Genomic DNA, 22,519 nt, shown 5'->3' on the forward strand with positions numbered 1-22,519 from the left:
CTATGGGTCCTGTCACCAAAGGCCGAGTATGCGGGCCTTGGTATTATTTCGTCTAAGCCGAGTACGACTGATCATCTTAGCCGATTGGCTTAAAGTACTCTAGGGTCGAGCCGACGTCTTTAGCCGCTAAGCCCGACTAAACTCAACCGAAATTGTCGGGCTACGGCCTGTTATTTGATGGGCCTTGTGGAGGGATGCAATCCATCTCCTACAGAAACATAGACTTGGGCCAGGAGTTTTTGCTCCTGAGAGGCATGAAGATATGGTTGAGAAAGTAATAAAGAGAAAAAAGGAAGAAGCTATGGGGAAGCGACAAGTACGAAGATGCTTTACTCAAAGAGACATGAAGAGATAAGAATTAAGGGGTTATTTTCTTAACTTGTTGAACCAACCTAGTTTTTTTTTCCTCTTTCTAGTATTGTTGTTTAAATTTAGTTAAAACAATGTACATGCGGACATCTTTCTTATCTTTATTTTGTTTGTCGATATTATATTTCTTATATAGTACTAATATGTGAAATGTTATTACACTAGAGGATTTTGTATTTTTGTTAGAAATAACATGTACAAATGAGTATGATCTTTTTTTTGAACACATACAAATGAGCATGATCGAAAAATAAAACAACACGAAAGAAACACAAGACAGTCAACCCATTTACTGCTCAGAGGTCTCTTATGGCAACTGTCTGACAACAACAAAGGAGTCGAACCTTACTTTTTTACTTCCTTTGCTAGCTTTTTAATAGTAAAGACTAGTAGTCACACAAAAATGACAGAATTTAAATCAGCTTGGCAGAAACGTAACTGTATATCAATTACAGTAGAATTAGTCTATTGATTTTGTTTCTGTTTCTCTATTTTTATAAAAGAAGAAAAACTACAGCCTTAAAATAACTGTTTCGAAAAAGAAAAAGAAAACATGATGATAAACATGCCAATATGACTATGAGTTGGAGATATACCCACCAACAGCTCGTAAAGTTTGACTATATAATCTTTGTAGAAATAATGTACAAGATTCCACCCTTATATGTAGTTTACAGAATATACAAAATTGAGGAAGAAAGGAGATCGAACCATACATTCTATATACATGTAATATTTTGTGCTATTTTTTTGTTACCATAAGATTTCAAACCAAATTAAATTTTGTCATTATTCTAAATATACAGCTTGTATAACAAAAACTTATAGTATAAGAAATGCAAGACACGAAAATTGATATATATATATATATATATATATATATATATAGGATAACTATGCTATTATATGAAAAATATTATTTACGATTTTACTGCCGATAATTCTACCTACCTTATGAAGAATCACGACTGATTGCATCATTTTGAGCCGCCCCATGATATTCACTTTTGACGGTACTCTTTGCTACATATTGTAGAGTTTTTGTAGCATTTTCTCCATTAACCACATAATTCGCCTTTGTTAGAATTTAAAATTCATACTTTTTAATGTAGAATCATTAGTAAACATTTAGTTAAACCACTTGAATAAGGGGATTCTCACGCACAAAATTGATAGTTAAAAGAATTTTTTTATATCCAAATAATAGAATCAAGGACCGCTCTTTTTCACTCGGCTTCTCATAACATAAAACAATTTTCTTACCAATACATAAGTATAAGATTTACTCTATATGGCATTGAATATGGAACCTGGGACAGCACGGCATCTTTCTTTTGCTGGTCGTCTGCAGCTTATTGGCTCAGTGGGGACAGATGATGCAGGTTCTGATGGATGGTTTACATGACAAAACTAGTACCTTTCTTCTCCGGTACAGCTTTCAAGCTACTGTGTATGTCATATGGCATGAACAAAACGTGCGTTGAGAGACCCTCCTTCATTGACAAGTTGGTCTGAAACCGAATTTGTTTGAGTAGGAGAGGAGGTGGAAGGAAACACGAAAAAGCCATGGTTCTATGGTTTGCTAGTCGATGAATTCACTTCATTTTTAGCTAGTTCTTTCAGCTCAATGTACTTACTCAAACAATAGTTGTTTGATTCTAATATTTTATTCTTGAGGTGAGTAACTTTAAAATTCATTAAAAATAAGAATATGGAACCTGGGAAAATAAATAAATAACACAGATATTTAAAAACTATACTCTATACTTCATCAGTGTTTAAAATAATTAGATTCACGCTAAGATCCGATTTAACTCTATATCGCCCAAATGTAGTAACTAATATAATTATGACTATAACACCCAATCTCAAAAAAAAAAACACCCAATCTCAATCATATGTTATCTCTCTCTTTCTAGTTGCTAACTCAACTTTACTTTTGCAGCATCACCCATCATAGCCTCACGGCTATATTGAAGCCATCTTCTCATGGACATACTGAATTCTGAAATGTGTTGTAATTTTTTTCTTGGCAGAACTAACGACGATTTTATATACTTTAACAGATCTTGATATCTTTACTCGGTGATATGGTGACTATATTATGCTTCCAATAAGATGTTCCGTGAGTAATAACTATTCAATATATCATCTCTATATTATGCTTCCAGTAAAATATTGATTTTTAAACAATTTTTTTTTTTTACTTTTGATTCTTTAGTAGAACTATGATTTTCTTTCACTCTTTATATATAAAAACATTGAGTGAAACTTTGCTTAAAGATTTGTCTGTCAATTCATTATTTGAATTACAGTTAAACCTAGTTAAATGATTTCCAAAATTTATCTAGAACTTCGATTTCTTCGTATAGAGGGCCATGGTCGTCATATGCGTGGACATTGATGCGGTAGCTAATCACGGCGGTCGTGTCGGATTGACAAGGAAAGATGGAAAATAATATCGGAAAGTCAGACTTTGGTTTTATTTTTATCTGATTTGAGAAAGAATAGCAAAGTTAAATCACTAACTAGAAAAAATCGACAGGTTCCCTTTAAAAATATTACCCCAGGTGCTTGTATAATGCTAAGAATTTCACCACTACTTGTAGGTAATCAATCTGTGGTAGAGTGGTAAGAGCACACTAGCTAGCTACATGCTAATAATACACTTAAATATGATATTAGCATAACCATCTACACGTATTTTGATGTGATTTTCTAGAATACGTGATTTATTATATTAAAAAGTGTTTGGGTTCTAGTTCTACCACAAATGTTTCAGGATTCACTATATATTTTTGTATATGTTATGTATATATATATTCTATCATCTTTTCTTTCCAAATAACCATTACTGTTGGCTAGTTCTCAGCCGCTTCGTTTCCCATGCAATTGTCGACGACAATTGGGTACGCGCAATTTAAACAAGTGGATCCGCAACAATGTCGCCGACTCGCCTCCACCACAAAAGCTATTTAAAAGTCTATTGACCATGTTCACGATGTATTGTTCGCCAAAAGGAACGTAAAAAGTTTGTTGATATAATGCGCAACTGGTTCACATTAGTAGGTCATTTTCCCTAGGTTCTTTCTTGTTTTTAGGTTTTTGATTTTCTTTTCCGAAGAATTTTTGTTGCCAGTTAAGCTTATTTTGTTTTCCTTTCTTGTATTTACAAACTCTGCTTAGATAGAGAAACAATCATTCTAATTAGAAAAATACCATTGTTTTCATTTCCTTTTAAGATATTTTTTCGATGGAAGTACAACGTTACAAATGAGCAAAACAAAGGATTAGTTTACATATACAAATTCAGCTTATTACTGTATTATTACGATATATAACACGATTTACCAAAATTAAGTTCAAATTAATACAGGTATATAAATGTATAATTTTCCAAAGAGGCAAATTTATCTTACAAATTAAAAGATAAATCGAAAAAGAATGAACTCGAACAATGGCCGGGAATAATATATTCGTCAACAATATATTATAATTTTCAAAAGGAAGAGAATTAAAAAGCCGTATATTCGAAGGAACCAATTATTTACAAGTGACAACATTATTCCAAAATGGTTGAATTAAACAGATCAATGCACTTGGAGCGCAGAAACCATATATATCGCTGCTCAATATGCGTCTATAAATAGTGGTTTCAAGAAATCACCTCCTCATTATCATCTCATCAACGACTCTTTGGGTAAGTCTCTACACACATACATATATCGGTATCATAAAGGTGTCTTATATAGAGGCCTGCTATAAAATCCAAAATCATACTTTTGTCAAGTTCTTCATGTCCATGATGAGAGGTTTTTTCAAGTTCTTTTAATATCCATACTTTCAATTGTAAACCCAAAATCGACTTTTACTGGTTTGAGAGGCATTGAGAGTGTTGACAGAAGATAGAGAGCACAGATGATGAGATACAATCCGGAACAGTTTCTTTGCATCTTACTCCTTTGTGCTCTCTAGCCTTCTGTCATCACTTCCTATTAGCTTAATCTTTTTCTTTCTTTTCATTTTTTTATTTAACAGTACTCTTCTATAACACGCTTTTTAAGTCTACAAATATTTTTTTTCGAATGAATTGTAAAATTTATTCAATCAAAACGTGTGGTACATCAAGTGCATCTATTGTTTGTTTGATTAATAACTCAAAAACTGAACTTAATAAAAAATGAAAAAATGTGCTTGAGCTTCATGTTGTAGGAGAATCTTGTGACCATGTCCCAAACCAAGTTCGTATAGCCTTCATCAAGATGCTTATACCCTTTCCCTTGGACTGATAACATTATAAGAGGGGCCTTTTTGTCTACAAACTTAGTCAGGCTATTCGCATCACACGGTTGCTCACCATGTCGACGCGAGTTACGCTCCCTCCATATACTGTGAACAGTGGCTTGAAAGGTATAGCGTAGAAGAAATACCTGTGTAGGATTGTGTCTCGTAGTGGTGATAATGTCAATTATATCATCGCACGTTAGTGATAAGTCCACTAATACATTATTGCCTGAAGCAATTATGAACTTGTAATGGCCAAAACACAAGTTTGGTTTCTCTAATACCAATAATCAATATTCCAGTATTTTCCCAGTTGGTCATGAGATATGTAGGTATTGACGATTTGTTGATAGGCTTTTTTTTTTGCCAAAGTTATAGGCTTATATATTGCATTTTTCATTATTAACTTAGAGCCTCATTGGATAGTATGTTTTTTTGTCCAAAAGGTCGAAGAATTTATTAGTAGAATATTATGTTTTGTAATTCGTCACTAAAATTGTGAAATATACATAATCACTGAAAATAAACTGTAGTATATGTTAGATCTACAAGAATACAAGACACAAGACACTAGCAGGCTAGTACTGCAGTCCTTAAATCTATTCTGTTAAAATAGAAACAAGTATACAAATAACATTTAGTTAATATATAATTTACAAAATACCAATAAAATTAAATTATATTTAAATTTGTTATTAATGGTATTTTAATTATTATTTAAGCATTATATCATTTTACAAAATGTACCACCAAACATAACATCATTTACCATCTTTTTTTATTTATTTGATATTTTATATTTTCGATTTAATATAATAAAATCTTATAATTTTGTATTTTATATTTTAAATAACTAAATAATTCATAGAAAATATTAAAATAATATTAATAAATACTATATAAAAATATTTTTAATTTATTAAAAATAGTTTTTAAAAAACTATGTTATTTGATTATACAGTAGTTCGAATGATAGTTGATATTTTAATGTTTGTTAATTAATTAAAATAATATATTTTCTCATTTCAGTTAAAAAAAACCTAAAATAAATTTGACCATTAGAAAACATAAAAAGTTAATGCAAAGCGAGTTCAATAGGTGAAATAGTAAACACAGATATATTTTATATTAAGATAGTTTAAAACTTTAAATTAATACAAATTAAGCTTATTTCACATAACACTTGCAAAATTGTTATCATAAATTTATATAATATTAAATATTTTATTATTCTTTCACGTTATTATATATATATATATATATGAAAACATATTATTCATGAATAGAAATTTATGGTTTGAGTTAAAATTCACTCATCATATTATTAAATGTCGAATATACTTAACATATAAGAAAATTGATATTTTATTCATAAATGTAAGATCAAAAATCTAAACTTTTACAAATATAATAAATCTAAGATTGTCATCTTAACACATTATTTTCATATCTATATATATAAAGTAGACTTTTCTCTCTTCTTTTGACATATGGAAAAGAGGTTTGATGACATGTAGCCTCATATTTTTTTTTCATTTTAGGTCTTTCTTCGTTTAGATTACTGCAATTTAGTCCGTCATTTTCTAATTGTGAACTATCTAAAATTTATTGTACTAACCATCTATCTATATAAAGTAGACGTTTCTCTCTTCTTTTGACATGCGGAAGAGGGTTTTATGACATTTGTCCTCATATTTTTTTTTTTGCATTTTAGGTCCTTCTTCGTTTAGATTACTGCAATTTAGTCCGTCATTTTCTAATTGTGAACTATCTAAACCTTTTTGCACTAACCATCATCACATAAAATTTAATAAACTATTTTATTAATCACTAAAATTCAAGATGAATAAAAATAAGTAAAACATATTTTTTTTACATTTTAGATTCTTCTTCTTTTAGATTACTGCAATTTAGTCAAAACTATAACATAAACTTTCATTAATTTATTATTTTTTTACTATTTACTAATATTTTATTTACAAATTATATATTTATTTTAGTATTAAAATTATAAAATAACCAAACTAATAAGAAGAAACTAGAGCAGAACACATAATTTAAACCTAAAACCTCCACAGTCACAGAGAAAACCAAAATGTCATAGTAACACTAATTTAATAAATGTCTGGAGCTGAAAAGAGATCAAGAACGAAAACTAAATTACCTCACCTTACCATAGAGTACCTTGACCATAACAAACAGAGGTTAGAAAATGGTAAAAAGATAAAATCTGAGACGACAAAGCAATCCATGAACACAAAACAACGCGATCAAGCACCAACGAAAGAACCAAGAAAGAAGCCAGAGGAAGAATAATTACTGGAATACCAAAGTCATCATGAAGCAGCAAGACACATGCCTAAGTCACCGAAAGCACAACAACCATCTAAGAGGTAAGAAACACCTCACAAACTAAACAAACATAAAAAAGTTGCGCATGCCATCAAAGAACCACAAAGCTCTGGATAAAAGGGACCAAAACTCCAAGAGATTAACTCCACACAGCTATATCAAGAGAAGGAGACGAAGACAAATAACCTGAGGAGAGGGAGAATGGGAGGCAAGCACCGAGAAACCAAAGCCTAAGCTTGACACCAGAAATAACCTTCTAAGCCTACAAAGCATACACAGAAGAAATCACTATCCAAACCTAGAACTGGCAAACATGGTGAAAGGAAGAGGCACCAGATATGTGAGCACTGATGAAAGCTGCAACGAGATGAGAAAACAGAGAGGAAAGAGCGAGACGAAAAAAAATCAGCAAACCATTGAATCGTCCTCGAGCTATGAAAGAGAGCATAAAAGTGAGATCACCAAAAACCTGATCATCTTGAAAACCAAGACGAGTAGGGACTATCGACGGCAGAACAACGACGAGGAAGACAACATCAAAAATGACTAAACTCTGACTCAACCTAAGGGGATGAAACTCCTATCATAAGCCAAATTTAAGGAAGAAGAGGAACACCAATATTGATCGGAACAACCACAACACCATGAGAAACAGCCGCACAAGTGAGAACACATAAACCTGATCTACAACAAATTTCAAATAATCTCACCGGAGAAGAAAGCGGAAAAGAACAAAAGCACGAAGGTGAGTCTTTTTCCGGTGATGGTGAGAAGCACTGCACACCGTTTACACCAGAAAAATAAACGAAATACATAGATGGTGATGGCTCAAGGTCAAACTATGAGGAGAGAGCACAAAACATCTTACAAGAATAATTAATGTTCCAAAATATGAAAAATAAAATACAATTTGATGTTAAAACCGTTAATCTTAGAATAAAAAAATTCATAAATGCAAACTTACTGAAATTCAATATGTTTTACATCAAATACTCACTTCACCACTAACAAGCGCTACTATACACACAACAAAACATTATTGAAAAAACAAACACATAATATATTAAACTATCATCTATCTAATACATAGCACAATAAAATAGCAAATAATGCTCTTAACAAATAAACACGACCACATAAGTACATCATTCAAAAATTCATATTTAACAACAATGAAACAATCAATAAATCATGTCAGGGAAAATACATGGCAATCAAAACGGATATGAGTAAAGCGTATGACAGGGTGGAATGGGACTTTATCTACGCCCTTTTATGGAAACTGGGTTTTGACCCTCATTGGATTAAAGTAATGAGGGAGTGTATTTCGTCAGTGCAATATCGGATTTTACTTAATGGTCAACCGCGGGGTCTCATAATTCCACATCGCGGTTTACATCAAGGGGATCTTTTATCTCCATATCTTTTCATTATGTGTACTGAGGACTTAATTGCGAACATCAAGAAGGCTGAGAGAGAGACAAATTTAACGGGAATGAAGGTAGCCAGAGCATGTCCATCGATATCTCATCTGCTCTTTGCAGATGATAGTCTTTTCTTTTGCAAGGCACAAAGGGAGGAGTCTCAAACAATTCTCAGGATTTTAAAGGAATATGAGGAAGTCTCGGGTCAACTTATTAACTTCTAAAAATCGTCCATTCAATTTGGACATAAGATTGAGGAAGCCAACCGACAGGAGATGAGGGACATTTTGGGTATACAGAATGTAGGGGGCATGAGATCTTATCTGAGACTGCCAGAAATCTTGGAGGTTCCAAGATACAAGTTTTTAGTTTCACTCATGATCGGTTAAATAATATGATCAATGGATGGAATTTTAAATGTTTCTCAAAAGGAGGCAAGGAAGTGGTCATAAAATCAGTAGTAACGGCCTTACCAAATCATGTTATGTCTTGCTATTGATTACCAAAGGCAATCACGAAGAAATTGACGACCACGGTAGCATGTTTTGGTGGAGCCCAGGGGGAAGTACAAAAGGTATGCATTGGAAATCATGGGACAAAGTATGCGAAAATAAGGATGAAGGAGGTTTGGGTTTTAAAGATATATCAGATTTTAATACGGCGATGCTCGGCAAACATTTATGGCGATTAATAGAAAATCCACACACATTATTTTCACGAGTCTTCAAAAGACGGTACTACATGAATGCCTCACCCCCTGGAGCCGATCCGATCATACTCTCCGTCACATGGCTGGCGGAGTATTGTTTCAGCTAGATCTCTGGTAAGCAAAAGACTTATCAAAAGGGTGAGATCATGATCATCTATATCTGTATGGAATGACCCCTGGCTCCCAACCACTCGCCCGAAACCAACAACTAAAAATCAACATGATACCTATCCAGACGTTATAGTTGACTCTCTCATAGATTATGCTTCGCGAAGTTGGAACTCGCATGCTATTCGGGCTTTGGTAGATCCCCAAGATGTGAAAATAATAGAAAGTATACCATTGAGATGAATGGCATTTTACAAAGAATGAGAGATACACGGTTAAATCAGGTTATCAAGTGCAACGGGTCTACCCAGATAAATAAAAACCACCAAAAGTGTTTGGACTCACAGTTGATACTTTGAAGGCGTTTTGCTGGTCAGTACGATGTCCACCAAAGATGAAACACTTCTTATGGCAACTGGTATCAGGGTGTATAACGGTGAAAAAGAATTTGCGAGCAAGAGGAATACAAGGGGAAATATGTTGTGCCAGATGCGGGGCTCAACAGGAATCAATTAACCATGTCTTCTTCGAATGCCCCCCAACGATTCAGGTTTGGGCGTTATCAAAAATACCGTCCAATCCTGCAATCTTTCCAACCAATGCACTCTTTACAAATGTGGACCATCTTTTTTGGAGAGTTACCCCGAAGTTCGAAGATCATCAATTTGCGTGGATACTATGGTATATCAGGAAAGCAAGAAATAATAAAGTTTTCAGTAATGTGGATATGGATCCGAGAGATACCCTTGGCCTGGCAGAAATAGAGTCAACTATATGGGCTGAAGCAGAGGGACTGGAGATGCAGAGCCCGACCGGTTGTGTTTTTCAGATGGTTCTTGGAAAGAGAATGAGCTTATGGCTGGACAAGATTGGTATAGTACTCTAGAAGGCTTTGATGGTTTGATGGGGTCAAGAAATGCCAGGGCTAGTTTGTCTCCCCTGCATGCGGAGATGGAAGCACTTCTTTGGGCAATGGAATGTATGAGGAACTTACGTCAGTTTCAAGTCACATTTGCAACGGATTGTTCTCAATTGGTGAAGATGGTTTCGGAACCAGAAGAATGACCAGCTTTTGCAGTTTACTTGGAAGATCTCAAGACCCTGAAAGTAAGTATTCTAAGCTCAGAAATCATTCATATATCGAGAACGCACAATACAAAGACGGATAGCCTAGCACGCAGTGCTAGGAAACAGTCGTTTTTCGTGGTCCACATGGATGCGAAGCTCCCTTTTTGGTTTTCAGAGTCAATATAAATCTGAATATGTTGACAAAAAAACAAACAACAATGAAACAATATTCCACGCGAAGCACGGACAACACCCTAGTAACTTATAATCCTTTGAATAAGAAAATAAGTTCCACACCTAGTTTAAGCTTCAATTGGTGACAATTTAATTGAACGGAAAAATGAACAGTTATTCAGTTGAAAAATGAATAAATAGAAATATATGAATTCTTGTTTAATCTGATGAATTTTTTCTTCATAACTTTTTCATTCATAAAGAAATTAGAGAAATAATTGGCGGCACCTAAGGCCATCTACAACAAGACAACAAAACACTAAATTTAGTGCAATTTCATCTCCAACAAGACATCAAATTTGACACCATCCCACCAAATTTGGTGTAATGTGAATAGTGTTGCACCAAATTTGGTGTAACACTATTTATCACACCAAATCTTTAAAATACATATTTTACTATGTTAAATTTAATAATATAGTTTCATTGCTATCAAATTTTTAATTATACATAAATATGTTATGTTATTTGTATGTTAATTTTATTTTCATATAATAAAAAATAAAATTATTATTTTTATTTTTATTTTCAAACTAAATCACTAAATGACTATTATTATTTATCAGTTACAAATAATAAAATATAAATAATAATCTAAATGTGATAAAATAATGATTTATAAATTGCAAATAATAAAAATATAAAACTTTAAAAATTGAAAATATCAAATAATATATATTATTACATTTGGTGTAAAATTTGGTGTCATCGTAAGAGATGATAAAAAAAATTATGTCACTAAAACATCAAATTTGGTGTAATTTCATTGTCGGAGATGCCCTAAGAATAGAATTTGTCTATTAGAGAATCCGGTTCAGTTTGATTGTAACTAAACTTTTGTGAGGAACATAGTTGACCCACTGACATAAAATTTAAAAAATAAGAATTTTACCATTATATTTTTCCTAAGAATTAGTTAATGTTTGATTGCAAGGTGAATCATGGAATTATAATGTTGTCATAGGGTCTACACTAGTGTTTTCCTATCTAACACATATTCATGATGGATAGTATAGGTTTGCATTTGATTTAAATTAAATATTTAATTTATAAATTTACCGAGTACGGAGTTTGCTCTTTTTTGTTGTCAGCAGTACGGAGTTTGCTTTTGTATTGTTTTCAGTTAATCTTAGTTACATTGCTTCTAGTGAAGGAATTAAGATTTGTTGTGTAATCATGTGATTATTGTTATAAAGAAAATTTTATTATATAAGGTTTAAACTTAATTATTTCTCTCTAGTTAAATTTATTGTTTCATTTAGTATAAATAATTAGAATCATATTTAAATAAAGATGATAGATTTTAGTCAAATGTGGCGATTGGTTATAATTTTATTTTTGTTCAATTTTTATAGTCAATGCGTATTTAATTATTTGTGACTAGGATCGGTCCGCCCGTAGGAGCGGGATATATATTAAATAAAAATTGAACCGGTATAGTATATATTTATATTATAGAAAACTATACATATTAATTTTTTTACATGTTTTGGTATTAGCAGACTAATAGAACTATACAGTTATATTTATATATTATTTTTACATGTATTTATTGTCTATTAGAGTGTTGATCATATGAAAAGAATGTTATGGGCTTGGTAATTAATTGTTGACTCTTTCTGTATATATTATTTTTGAAATTTAATAATGATTATTGATTGATATACATGTCCTTACATCATAATTTTGGATGTATAGTTTTTACCTAGCAATATTATGGGTGTACAATCTATTACTATTATTTTTATATGTTTCTACGTATGTTAGAATAATGTATAGTATAAAATAAGAGTCTTATGTGGACTAAATGTAAAAATGAAATCAGAGTGAAGAGTCTCGACATAATATTGATTGTAGTTTTGCAAATCATGTTGTTGCTGAAGCACTAAAGTGCATGATAATTAGTGGGATACTACCTCCTGTGTCTTTGTGAACCTGTACGGCGGCCTGTTGCTTTCACTGCAAGTAATGAGATGTTTCAACTACGCAGTGCCAAAGAATGGGTGAGGTCAGTTCATGTAAACAAAATCAGGTTGATATTGATGTATTATTTAAACGTGTAGATCTAACCTGGGTAGATATTCTGGAGCTGCGTAACCTTGTGTACCAATGACTTCAGTTGTCACGTGTGAACGGTCATCTTTTGGACCTTCTCTGGCCAATCCGAAGTCTGAGAGTTTGGCGTTGAATCCTGAATCGAGAAGGATATTTGATGCTTTGAAGTCTCTATAAATGACGTGGTCCTTAGCATCATGCAAGAAACATAGTCCTCGGGCAGCACCAATCGCGATTTTCATACGTAGTGACCAAGAAAACACATTGGAACCTCCTAGAATGAGCACAACTCAGGCCATGAGGAATGTGGAGGATAAAACCATAAGTGTTGGATTTAGAAAAGAGTTTCTTTACTTACTTTCAAACAAATGATTTTCCAAGCTTCCATTAGGCATATACTCATAGATAAGAAGACTGTTCTCGTCTTCCAAGGAGTAGCCAATAAATTTCACCAGATTTGGATGATGCAATCTCCCTAGATAATCCACTTCCCTCTTGTGGAGAAGACAATATAAAAGTAAAACATTTTCAATATATTAGCCTCTAGAAAAAATCCAGGGGCGGTCCTAGACAGTCTACCAGAAAAAATATTTGCTTTAGCTTCTAAATTTTGAAGAGTTACTATACATACACATGATCCCCAAATTGTCGATTTTTTTTATGATTAGCCTAAAAAAGTTATTGAAAATAAGCTTACCTGCCACTCCTTGTGGCCCTGAAACCCTTCAGTTTTAAGCTTCTTAACATCAACAGCGAGGTCGATTCGAGGTCCACCATTAATACAACCCTTGTAAACAAACCCGAACCCTCCTCCAATGAGACTCTCTGGACAGAAGTTTCCTGTAGCATTCTCTAGCTCGTCTAACGTAAAGGACTTCAAATGTTGGGAATGCATTACGTCTCCTTCTTTGCTCGGTGCATGTAGAGCGCTGCTAGCTTCACTCTTTCTTGTAATCAGAGGTTTTAAACTCCATGGATACGAAAGATTCGAAATTCTTTCAGTATCACTATCACCTTCTGAACCATGACAGTGCCACATTCTTACATCAAAATGGGAAATTATGAACAGAAAAGTTAACTACTTCAAGAACATGGTGTCATGGCAAATTAATTATGAGTATAGGCAAATGAAACATTGGCATATGAGTATACATAAACATAGAGTTCCCAAATTGTTAAAACCAAATTCTTATTTAAATTTGTACCAAATGTTTATAATTCTCAAAATCTCATGACTGATCCTGCATGGGGAATCGAGCTTTGTCTTCTTCTATCATCGTCGAATCCACAAACTACACATAAACCTAATCTCCTAAATAACCTAAGAAATGCATCAACTCACAAGATTCAGAGAAACCCTAGAAGATTCCAGTATGAATATAGTTAATTGAAGAAGGAGATATGTCAAAAGGTTGAGAAGAGCTTACGTGAAAAGGGTTTGGAGTTCACTGAGGAGTCGAGCGACATCAAAATCAGAGATGGAATATATTGCACCGGCAGTAAGTCTCTCTTGGAACCGTGGGAGACAGTCAGCGCTGATTGTGGCCTTCATCATGGTTGCCTGAAAATATAGTTTGGATTAAGAACATTACAGCCGGATACTCAGTAAATCTAATAGAAAATACTAACATCAAGCCGATGAAGAAAACAAGATCTCCAGAAGGGTGAATACTAACCTATTTATAGCAGAGACTACAGATTTCGCTGACGGAACCGACGCATTGAAGGGCTCTTAGTAGACGTCGGTATTAATGTGATTAAAGTCGCGATCCGTACGGGAACAATAGATCGTCATCCTTGCCGCCGATTTGAAACTCAGAGTAACGATTGAGTAAATTAGGTTTAGCGCCATAGTGAAGGTAACTGAGCCCGATAACGAAAACAAAAAAAATCAGAGCGCTGCGTTTTATTAAATGAGTACATGTGTCGCATCAGCAGAATACTAATTGATGACATGGCATCCGAAGACACTCTGGTGATGACATGGCATCCGAGGACACTCTGGGAAGGATTCAAGCTCTTCTTTATATATAAAGATTGTTTTGGAATTAATTCATCTTTTTCATTTTGGCACAATATGGACAGAGAAAATCTATATACTATCAGAAATAGGATAAATCATCTACACATCAATAAGTTTAGAATTTTTTTCTTTACAACATTTTCAGATTGAGATTCAACCTACTTTGATGTGATCTATTGATATCATTAATTCATCTTCAAAGTGTATCATGTGCATATAAAGAGATGGCGATATCTCTCTAATGTCATCTAAATATTAACCAATTATCTTTCTAAATCTTTTAAGTTCATGCAAAAGTGCAGATGGTTTATTCTCAGCAAGCTCAATATTCAAAATCACATGATAATTGTCATTTGGTCAAAGAAAAGCATACCTGATCCAATGAGAAGCGATTTCAAGTCATGCTTGGCCTTATCTGATATCTTGCAAAATCTATCCTTCTTGTATACTCATCGCTTTCCTTGCTTTCAATCAACTGCTTTTCCTTTTTGATAGTTAGGGCATGTTGAAGAGAGTTTTCTATAGCCAATTCTTCTAAAAAAACTCATCAGCAAACACATCCATAATCTCTATGTAAACAACGTGTCTTTTATTATAGGCTTGTAAATCACATCTCTGATATCAAACTTCAAAACATAATTTTTCCAAAATGAAGGTCTTCCCTTCTTTATGTCGATGATAGTTCATGCTGTAGCAAGGAATGACCTCCCGATCAATGGATCCTTGGATTCCTCATACATCTCAAGCACTAAGAAGTCAGTGGACACTCTGCAGTTTCCCCTCCAAGAAGGTTTTCGAGCATTCTTATAGGTAGCCTCACTGATGACTGATCTGTCCAGTTTTTAACTAACTATGGTCTTTCTTATCGTTGTGGACTTGTGGCTAACTAACTAGAAAATGTTTCCTTCCTTCTAACCCAGCAACCCAGCCGAAATTACAATATTACCTTTTCTCTACCAAACAAGATTATAAAGATTTAAATGGCCCACTTAAAAGATGGTTTAAAGCCCAATACATACGTAAGTAATACTGTCGTCACAGATGTATTATACGTTTACTCTAATTTCTATCGATCTTATCTGGTTTTACTCACTCAGATATTCACAATCACAAAACCATGAGATCATCAGATAACCTCTGGACCAGAAAGCCAGAAGCCAAAACCGGCAAATCTGAGTTTCCGGTTATCAGATTCATCCGTAGATACATGGAGAACATCAAGGACAAAGCCGGAGGTCCTGGAGTCGGCGGCGGAATAGGCTGCGGCGCTGGACTCGGCTTCGGACTCGCGGGAGGGCTCGGGTTAGTCACTTCTGAAGGGATTAACTATTCCAATGTGGTTTTTGGCATCGGTGTGGGTTGCGGTATTGGGGTTGGGTTTGGGTACGGGTTTGGAGTTGGTGGCGGGTTCAATTTCGATGACATTGGAGATAAATTGACCTATGGGAGGGAATAGCTCTGGTTAAGATTCCGTGTCGGGTACAGATTCGTAATGTAATATTATTGTAACATTACTCTGCCTTTTTTGTCTTAATGAGTTCTTACTTGTTTGAATTTTCTTGCATAGCTCAACTTAAAATCACAATTATGAAAGATAAACATTAAAATAAGTGGAAATCTCCAAAATAGCACCTTTCTAACTTTATCTTTTGAAAATTTTAATTTTTTTATTTTTCAAAATTTGAAATCTTATCCTCAAAACCTCATTTCTCAACTCTAAACCCTAAATTCTAAACCCTAAACCCTAATCTATAAACCCTAAACTCTAAACCATAAACCCTAAACCCTAAATCCTAAACTTCACCTTTTAACTCTAAACCTTAAGTTTGTGACTTTTGATAAAACATTAAGTACTATTTTTGTGATTTTTGACCTTGAGTGCTAGTTTGGGAAAAAAACTTGATTTAGTGCTATTTTTGTCTTCTTCTCTTAAAATAATGACAATAATTAACATATTAACAATTCATCATCGTTGACGTTCTTGCCACATAAAATTTCCAACTGTGTTGCACGTCAGACTTGGTTCTTACAATAACAAGACAAATAAACCCAAGTAGTTGCTTTAATTTCACATAATGCTAAACCGGTAAGAAAGCTTTACAATACTAACGATACTGAGAATAATATAGAGGTGTCTATTAGAAGGTCGAAATGGTTCGGTAATGAGAAAGCAGAGTCATTGTACTCCCGCCCCCGATTAACCGAACCAGCCATCGACCACGGACAGCGGACCTGGGTTATGATAAGCTGCTCGCCTGTGTGTTAGCTCGAAGTGTAGTTAGGTCGTATGGAATTTTATTTGATTCTCATTGTAATCCGATAGCTTATGCGTTTTTGGGAAGATTAATAAAATTTAAATTTAAAAATAAAACATTGTAGGTTTCACCTAAACATAAGAAATACATGGAAAATCAAAGATTGGTTTGGTTAACATGAGCTAAACTGATATATTCAGTTACAACCTTAAACAATGAATGGAAGAGAGTTTTGTGAAACTCTATTTTAAGCAACTTTGGCTAGTATTGAAGACTCGGTCTCTCTCTTCTTGTGCTTCCATTGTATCACAAAGACTGGACCCTTTAGTCTCAGGAAGAAGCAAAGCAAATAACCCGAGACCCGCCATTGCTATCCCAAAAGCCGCGAAAGAGAGTGACGGCACATCTCTTCCAATCGAAGCAATGATTGGAGAACAAGCTCCTGCGACAACAAGCGCTTGTCTAAGCATCAATGTCGCGGTGTTCCTCACGCATGTTGGGAACAGCTCAACCATATAAACCGCCATCACGTTGAACTGAATCCTCCCGCAGAAGAAAGAAGCGAGTTCGAGAGCGAAAGCAGTGTTCGTCATCCCGAAAAGGCTCAGAACGAAACATAACATTCCTGATGCTCCTCCGATTAAGCAATTCACGACCACAGAGCTTCTTCTGCTGAACTTCTCTAGCAAGATTGGTGTGATAACAAAAGTTGGTAACTCCACAACTGCGTTTAGGGCTTCACTCAAGTAGATATTCACTTTTATATCTCTCACAGCTAATGGAACTCCGTAATAGGACAACCCTGACCCTAACATTATGATCATAACAACCAAGGTTCTTCGAAAAGCCCATTTTCTGATGAACAAGTCCTTGAGGGAGTTTCTTTTGAAGGCAACCAAATAGATACTGATTCCAAGTAACCTTTGTTTGCAGGTGAAATCTTCTTAAGCATTTCAATGGCTTCTTCGTCCTTCCCTTGCAAATGGAGCCAACGAGGAGACTCAATGGCGAACAAATAGAGGAAAATACAATATACACAGCTGCGGGAACAGACGTGCAAAGATAGACAACTCTCCAAGAAGCGTGTCGGAAAAGATATGAGATTCCGGACAGCGACATGAAGCCTAACACAAACAGAACAAACGGAATCATAGTGGCTCTAGGCCTCCACTTGGCGGAAACTCGCTCGCTTATCAGAACAAACACATACGTCCCGACCGGGGCACGCATGAAGCCGATAACGAATTTCAGGAAAGCGTAGATCCATATGTTGGAGGAGAAGTAAATAGAGATTCCAGTGATTGACATCGCCAACGTTGTGAAGAATAGAAGTTGCTTCCGTCCGAAGAAACCGTCTGGGATCATAGCCATGAAAACACCTCCAAAGATAGCAGTGCTATCATAGCACCCACGTAGAAAGTCGATGTGGGGAGACCTCTGAGGAAAGAGCTCGAGCACTCGAGACCGAACTCTGAGATGACGGATTTACCCTTGAAACCACCGTCCCAGTCCCAAGCTGACCGGGGAATCCCGCAGATGTCGGAGGTTGCCGGGTTGCAGATTGTGTGGTCGAGACAGTGCCATGTGGGGTGTGCATCTGTGAAGACGGTGATGAATATCTGCTGGGAATCGAAGGTCGAGGCAAGCCCAACGAGGATTATCTGCAGTATCTGTGACAACTCGAATTCAGACAAGCTATGTTCGACGATCTTGTCGAAAGTGAAATGAGACGAAGTATCTTTATCTTCAGTTTGGGACAACAATGGTGCTGAAGTATTAGCCATTGCTGCTCACGACAATTGACTTTTTTTTCTGAGGATGTGAGAACTATTACCACAAAAAATAAACAATGCATGTATATATGTATATGAAGTCTGACTTTTTGTTCGCATTGCTGCTCACGATACTGAAATGATACGAAGTATATGTATGATATTTGAATAGGAATATGAAGTGTGACTTTTTGTTCACAAAGCAGTTCAAATCAGCTGGCACTGCATATGGTTATATTTATTTATTTTCTGACTCTGAGCAATAGTTTAAAGTTGAAACCATGTGCATAATCAAGTGTATAACCTAGAGTTTCATTATATTCAATTTTAATCCGAAGTTCGATATAAAATTTGTTTACATTAAAAGCGCACCAAACTACAACTATTAATTTTTTTTTTAAATGGATACTCGTTAACCAGATTCATTTGGTTAAAAGCGCACCAAACTACGAATATTAAGAAATTTAAAATGGATATCCGTTAACCAGATTCATTTGGTTAAAATGGATACCCGTGAACGGTTCTCCTCCTCTTCCATTAACCAGGCTCAAAATGATATCAGAGCGATTTATCTAAGTTATTGGTTAAGATTCAGCAGAGAAGATGGACACATATTGCTTCAGTACATAAGACAATATTGTTGAACACATACTACTATATATGGGAATTGGAAATCTCTCATGAAGCAATCAATTCGAGAAAATAAATGAGGATGAGTGAACCAATATGAAAATTAGATGGGATGAGCCTACCATAGTTATGTCATATGAAAATGAGTCTAAACCAAAAGTTGAATGAACAGAAGCAGAGAGAAGTGCGTTAAAGACTTAAAGTATAACGTAAAAGGTTTGTAGGCGATTATTGATGTTGTTGTTCCAACTGATTTATAAAAAGTGTGTCTTCTAAAGAAGCATATAAGATCATGCTTAATTCATTTGAAGGATATGATACTGTCAAGATGATGCGGCTTAACCATCTTCCCTTGGTGTCTGAGAATATCAAGATGACAGATGATGACTATATGGCAAGCTTCAGTGACAAACTCAGTTCTAGTGCTCATGATGCATTTGTTCTTGGAAGAAATATAAGGAAAATAAGCTGATGACGAAGTTGCTAGCGGCTTCCAGCAAAGTTCACAGCTCATAAGGCGGGCTTAAACCTACTATGAACACTATGAAATCAAGTTTCATAAACCTGTCGGTATGATGAAGGCAGCTGGTACTCAGTCACTACTTTAATAAATGTGTACTCACGGCCAATCAAGGTGATGATATACTTCTGATGATTGAAGATAACATGGGTATGTTGGCTATAATATGTCTTCAAGAAAAATAATAAGTTCAATTCTAAATAATGAAGTTATACATATATATTAATATGGAAGTTGTCTTTGAAGATCTCATATCTAGGGGTTTATTGGGAGATTGTGAGGAAGATTATAAAATAACCTAATAACATTTAATCTGATTTTATAGAAGAACTAAACTCAAGGGTGAGTATTTTAGGGTCGTGATGAGTCAGGTGTTAACGTATCTGACAACAAAGCGACGTAAGCTTAGATAGCTTATAAATCTTTCAGTAGAATTAGAGTATTGACAAGTTGTGTAAAACTAATTTATTAAGTTTTGTAATAAAATGTTTAATATGATTTCTTATAAAGAAAATGTGTTTGCTAAATTCACATTGTTTCTTTTGTTATCTTCTGCACTATTGTTCTTCTTTTTTCACTATTATTCTATTTATCATCTTGCACTTACATATATTTGCCTTCAGGACTCTTGAATAAGAGGTTCTTCCGCCTTTTTTCATACAAACAAATAAGGTATACCAATCTTACTTAGTAAACCCAAAATGCATGAAACTTAACAACTAGTACTTGTTTCCGACCTTCAGGTTCGAGGTTTCTTTCGCATGACCACCAGTTACGTTCACGTTATTTTAACGAAGCGAGAACCCATGCATTTTGCACTATGCAAAGCAATATGAACCCATACCCAATAAATACCAAAACGAGATTCAAATGTTCCTTAGAAATTATATTAAACATAGTAAAAATTCAAACAACTTAACATATACAAATAATTAACTAGACATGAAGATCATGGTCTTGACACTCATGGTTTTCGTCATACTTCTGACATCGTTTCCGGTTCCAAACAAAGCGGCAGACACAAATGTGGAAGCAGCATGTGACCCAAAGCAGCTTCAGCCTTGCCTGGCCGCGATTACTGGAGGAGGACAACCCTCAGGTGACTGTTGTGCAAAGCTGAAGGAGCAACAACCATGCTTGTGTGGGTTTGCTAAGAACCCTGCTTTTGCTCAGTACATTAGCTCTCCCAACTCTCGCAAAGTCCTAACCGCTTGTGGTATTCCTTACCCAAGTTGTTAAAACTCTTAAAGAGTTTTTACAAATAAATAAATAACGAGTAAAGAATATGAATAAATTATATCAAGCTGTTTTATGAAATAAAAATAACCGTTATTATGTAATGTTTATATGGTTAAATAAAGTTTACTTTCTCATATTATTTTGTGGCTTTCTAGGGTAAACTGAGTCTAATGCCAAAACACTCCAAAGGATCAGTTTGACTTTAAATGTTCAAATAAGTAGAAACGTGTAATGGAAAAAAGTGGTACAAAAAAATTGGTAGCAAAACTATAAACTGGTAGAATTGAATAGGATTGGTATTAGCAATGACAGTTCTTGTGCTTTTGTTTCATTAGCCTAAAGCAGAGGCAGGAAACAAAGACCTTATGGACCATGTTGTAAACTTGGAAGTGTCCATCTCCTACATGTTCCATGAAATACAACATACCTCCTCTGTTTTGTTGTACATGAATAGAATTACTTCTCCAACTTTTATGAAGATGAAAAAAATTCAACCGTTATTTATGGGTTTCTCAGCAAAAAGAAAATCAAAAGAAAATATAAACCAACATATACCGGTAGAAATCTCAGCTATAGCCACAGAATAATCACAAAATATTTGTGGCTATTTTAAAAAGTCACGAAAAACCATGAAATCAAAAATGCAAGATGCCTAATATTTACAATGCTATGGTGGTTCATATCTGAACAGTAGCAAAAAAAAATTCGAAATTGCATGGAACAGAACGTGACTAAAAATAGCTATGTTTTAGCTACGACAATTTTGTGGCACACTAGTCACGATATACAACGTGATTAAACCACAAAATACCTTTTTACCATGATTTAATCACAGACTATTTTAAAAATAATCATGAAATGCTCTGATTTTTCCGTGACTATTCGAAGAGCATGATTATTAAAAGGTTCTTAAGGTGGGGTTTTTAGTGGAATATAAGAACCTGATTCTTAACTTTTAACTAAAAAAGATAAGAACCGGCTCTCAAATAAGAGTTTTAATAGACGGTTTTTAACTTTTTTAGTTAAAAGTTAAGAGACGAGTTCTTATATTCCGCTAAAAACTACATTCTAAGAACCTCCTAATAATCATGTTCTTATATTTTAGCTAATTTTTGAAGTATCATTAAACTGAAGTGAGGGAGTGTAAAACGAAAGTTATCTCTCACAATAAGCTACTAGTTGATTTGGTCACGACCACGTAGGACTCTTTGATCGTGTTTTGCTTCATCCTCCAGTTATAATCCTTTCCGTTTTTTGAACTTATATTTCCTTAATTAAAAGGTGCTTAACGCACAAAACTAAAATTATTTGTATAATAACGAAAGAAAAAACTAATCAGGTATTCAGTTGGAAATCCTATATAGTTTACATGTTTTTGTAACAAATAGCTAAATGATGTGTGTGTTAAGGGAATATCTCCTCTATTACGCCTTAAAGTCCAATTTCTCAAAGACCTTCCTAAAAATTATTTTTTTTA

At 34.4% G+C, this 22,519-nt stretch overlaps 3 protein-coding genes and 1 pseudogene across 3 annotated transcripts; 2 read left to right on the forward strand and 2 right to left on the reverse strand.

The window, feature by feature from the left end:
* Nucleotides 1-12,285: 12,285 nt before the first annotated feature.
* On the reverse strand, nucleotides 12,286-13,642 carry LOC106323543 (protein kinase 2B, chloroplastic-like). Its single transcript, XM_013761648.1, has 4 exons — nucleotides 13,301-13,642; nucleotides 12,962-13,097; nucleotides 12,619-12,877; nucleotides 12,286-12,530 (listed from the first exon to the last, which is right to left on the reverse strand). Exons 1-4 carry the CDS (start codon nucleotides 13,640-13,642, stop codon nucleotides 12,527-12,529), a joined length of 741 nt encoding a protein of 246 aa, XP_013617102.1. The 3' UTR covers nucleotides 12,286-12,526.
* A 2,021-nt stretch (nucleotides 13,643-15,663) lies between these two features.
* Nucleotides 15,664-16,190, forward strand: LOC106325445 (keratin-associated protein 21-1-like). The gene has a single exon (XM_013763490.1). The coding sequence runs from the start codon at nucleotides 15,744-15,746 to the stop codon at nucleotides 16,080-16,082; it is 339 nt and encodes a 112-aa protein (XP_013618944.1). The 5' UTR covers nucleotides 15,664-15,743; the 3' UTR covers nucleotides 16,083-16,190.
* Nucleotides 16,191-17,123: 933 nt separating this feature from the next.
* Nucleotides 17,124-18,692, reverse strand: LOC106323544 (annotated as a pseudogene).
* A 1,975-nt stretch (nucleotides 18,693-20,667) lies between these two features.
* Nucleotides 20,668-21,181, forward strand: LOC106326066 (non-specific lipid-transfer protein 2-like). Its single transcript, XM_013764104.1, has one exon. It carries the CDS (start codon nucleotides 20,746-20,748, stop codon nucleotides 21,040-21,042), a length of 297 nt encoding a protein of 98 aa, XP_013619558.1. The 5' UTR covers nucleotides 20,668-20,745; the 3' UTR covers nucleotides 21,043-21,181.
* The last annotated feature ends 1,338 nt before the right edge of the window (nucleotides 21,182-22,519 follow it).

The sequence above is a fragment of the Brassica oleracea genome, chromosome C2 (genome assembly GCF_000695525.1).
Source record: "Brassica oleracea var. oleracea cultivar TO1000 chromosome C2, BOL, whole genome shotgun sequence".
Taxonomy (NCBI): domain Eukaryota; kingdom Viridiplantae; phylum Streptophyta; class Magnoliopsida; order Brassicales; family Brassicaceae; genus Brassica; species Brassica oleracea.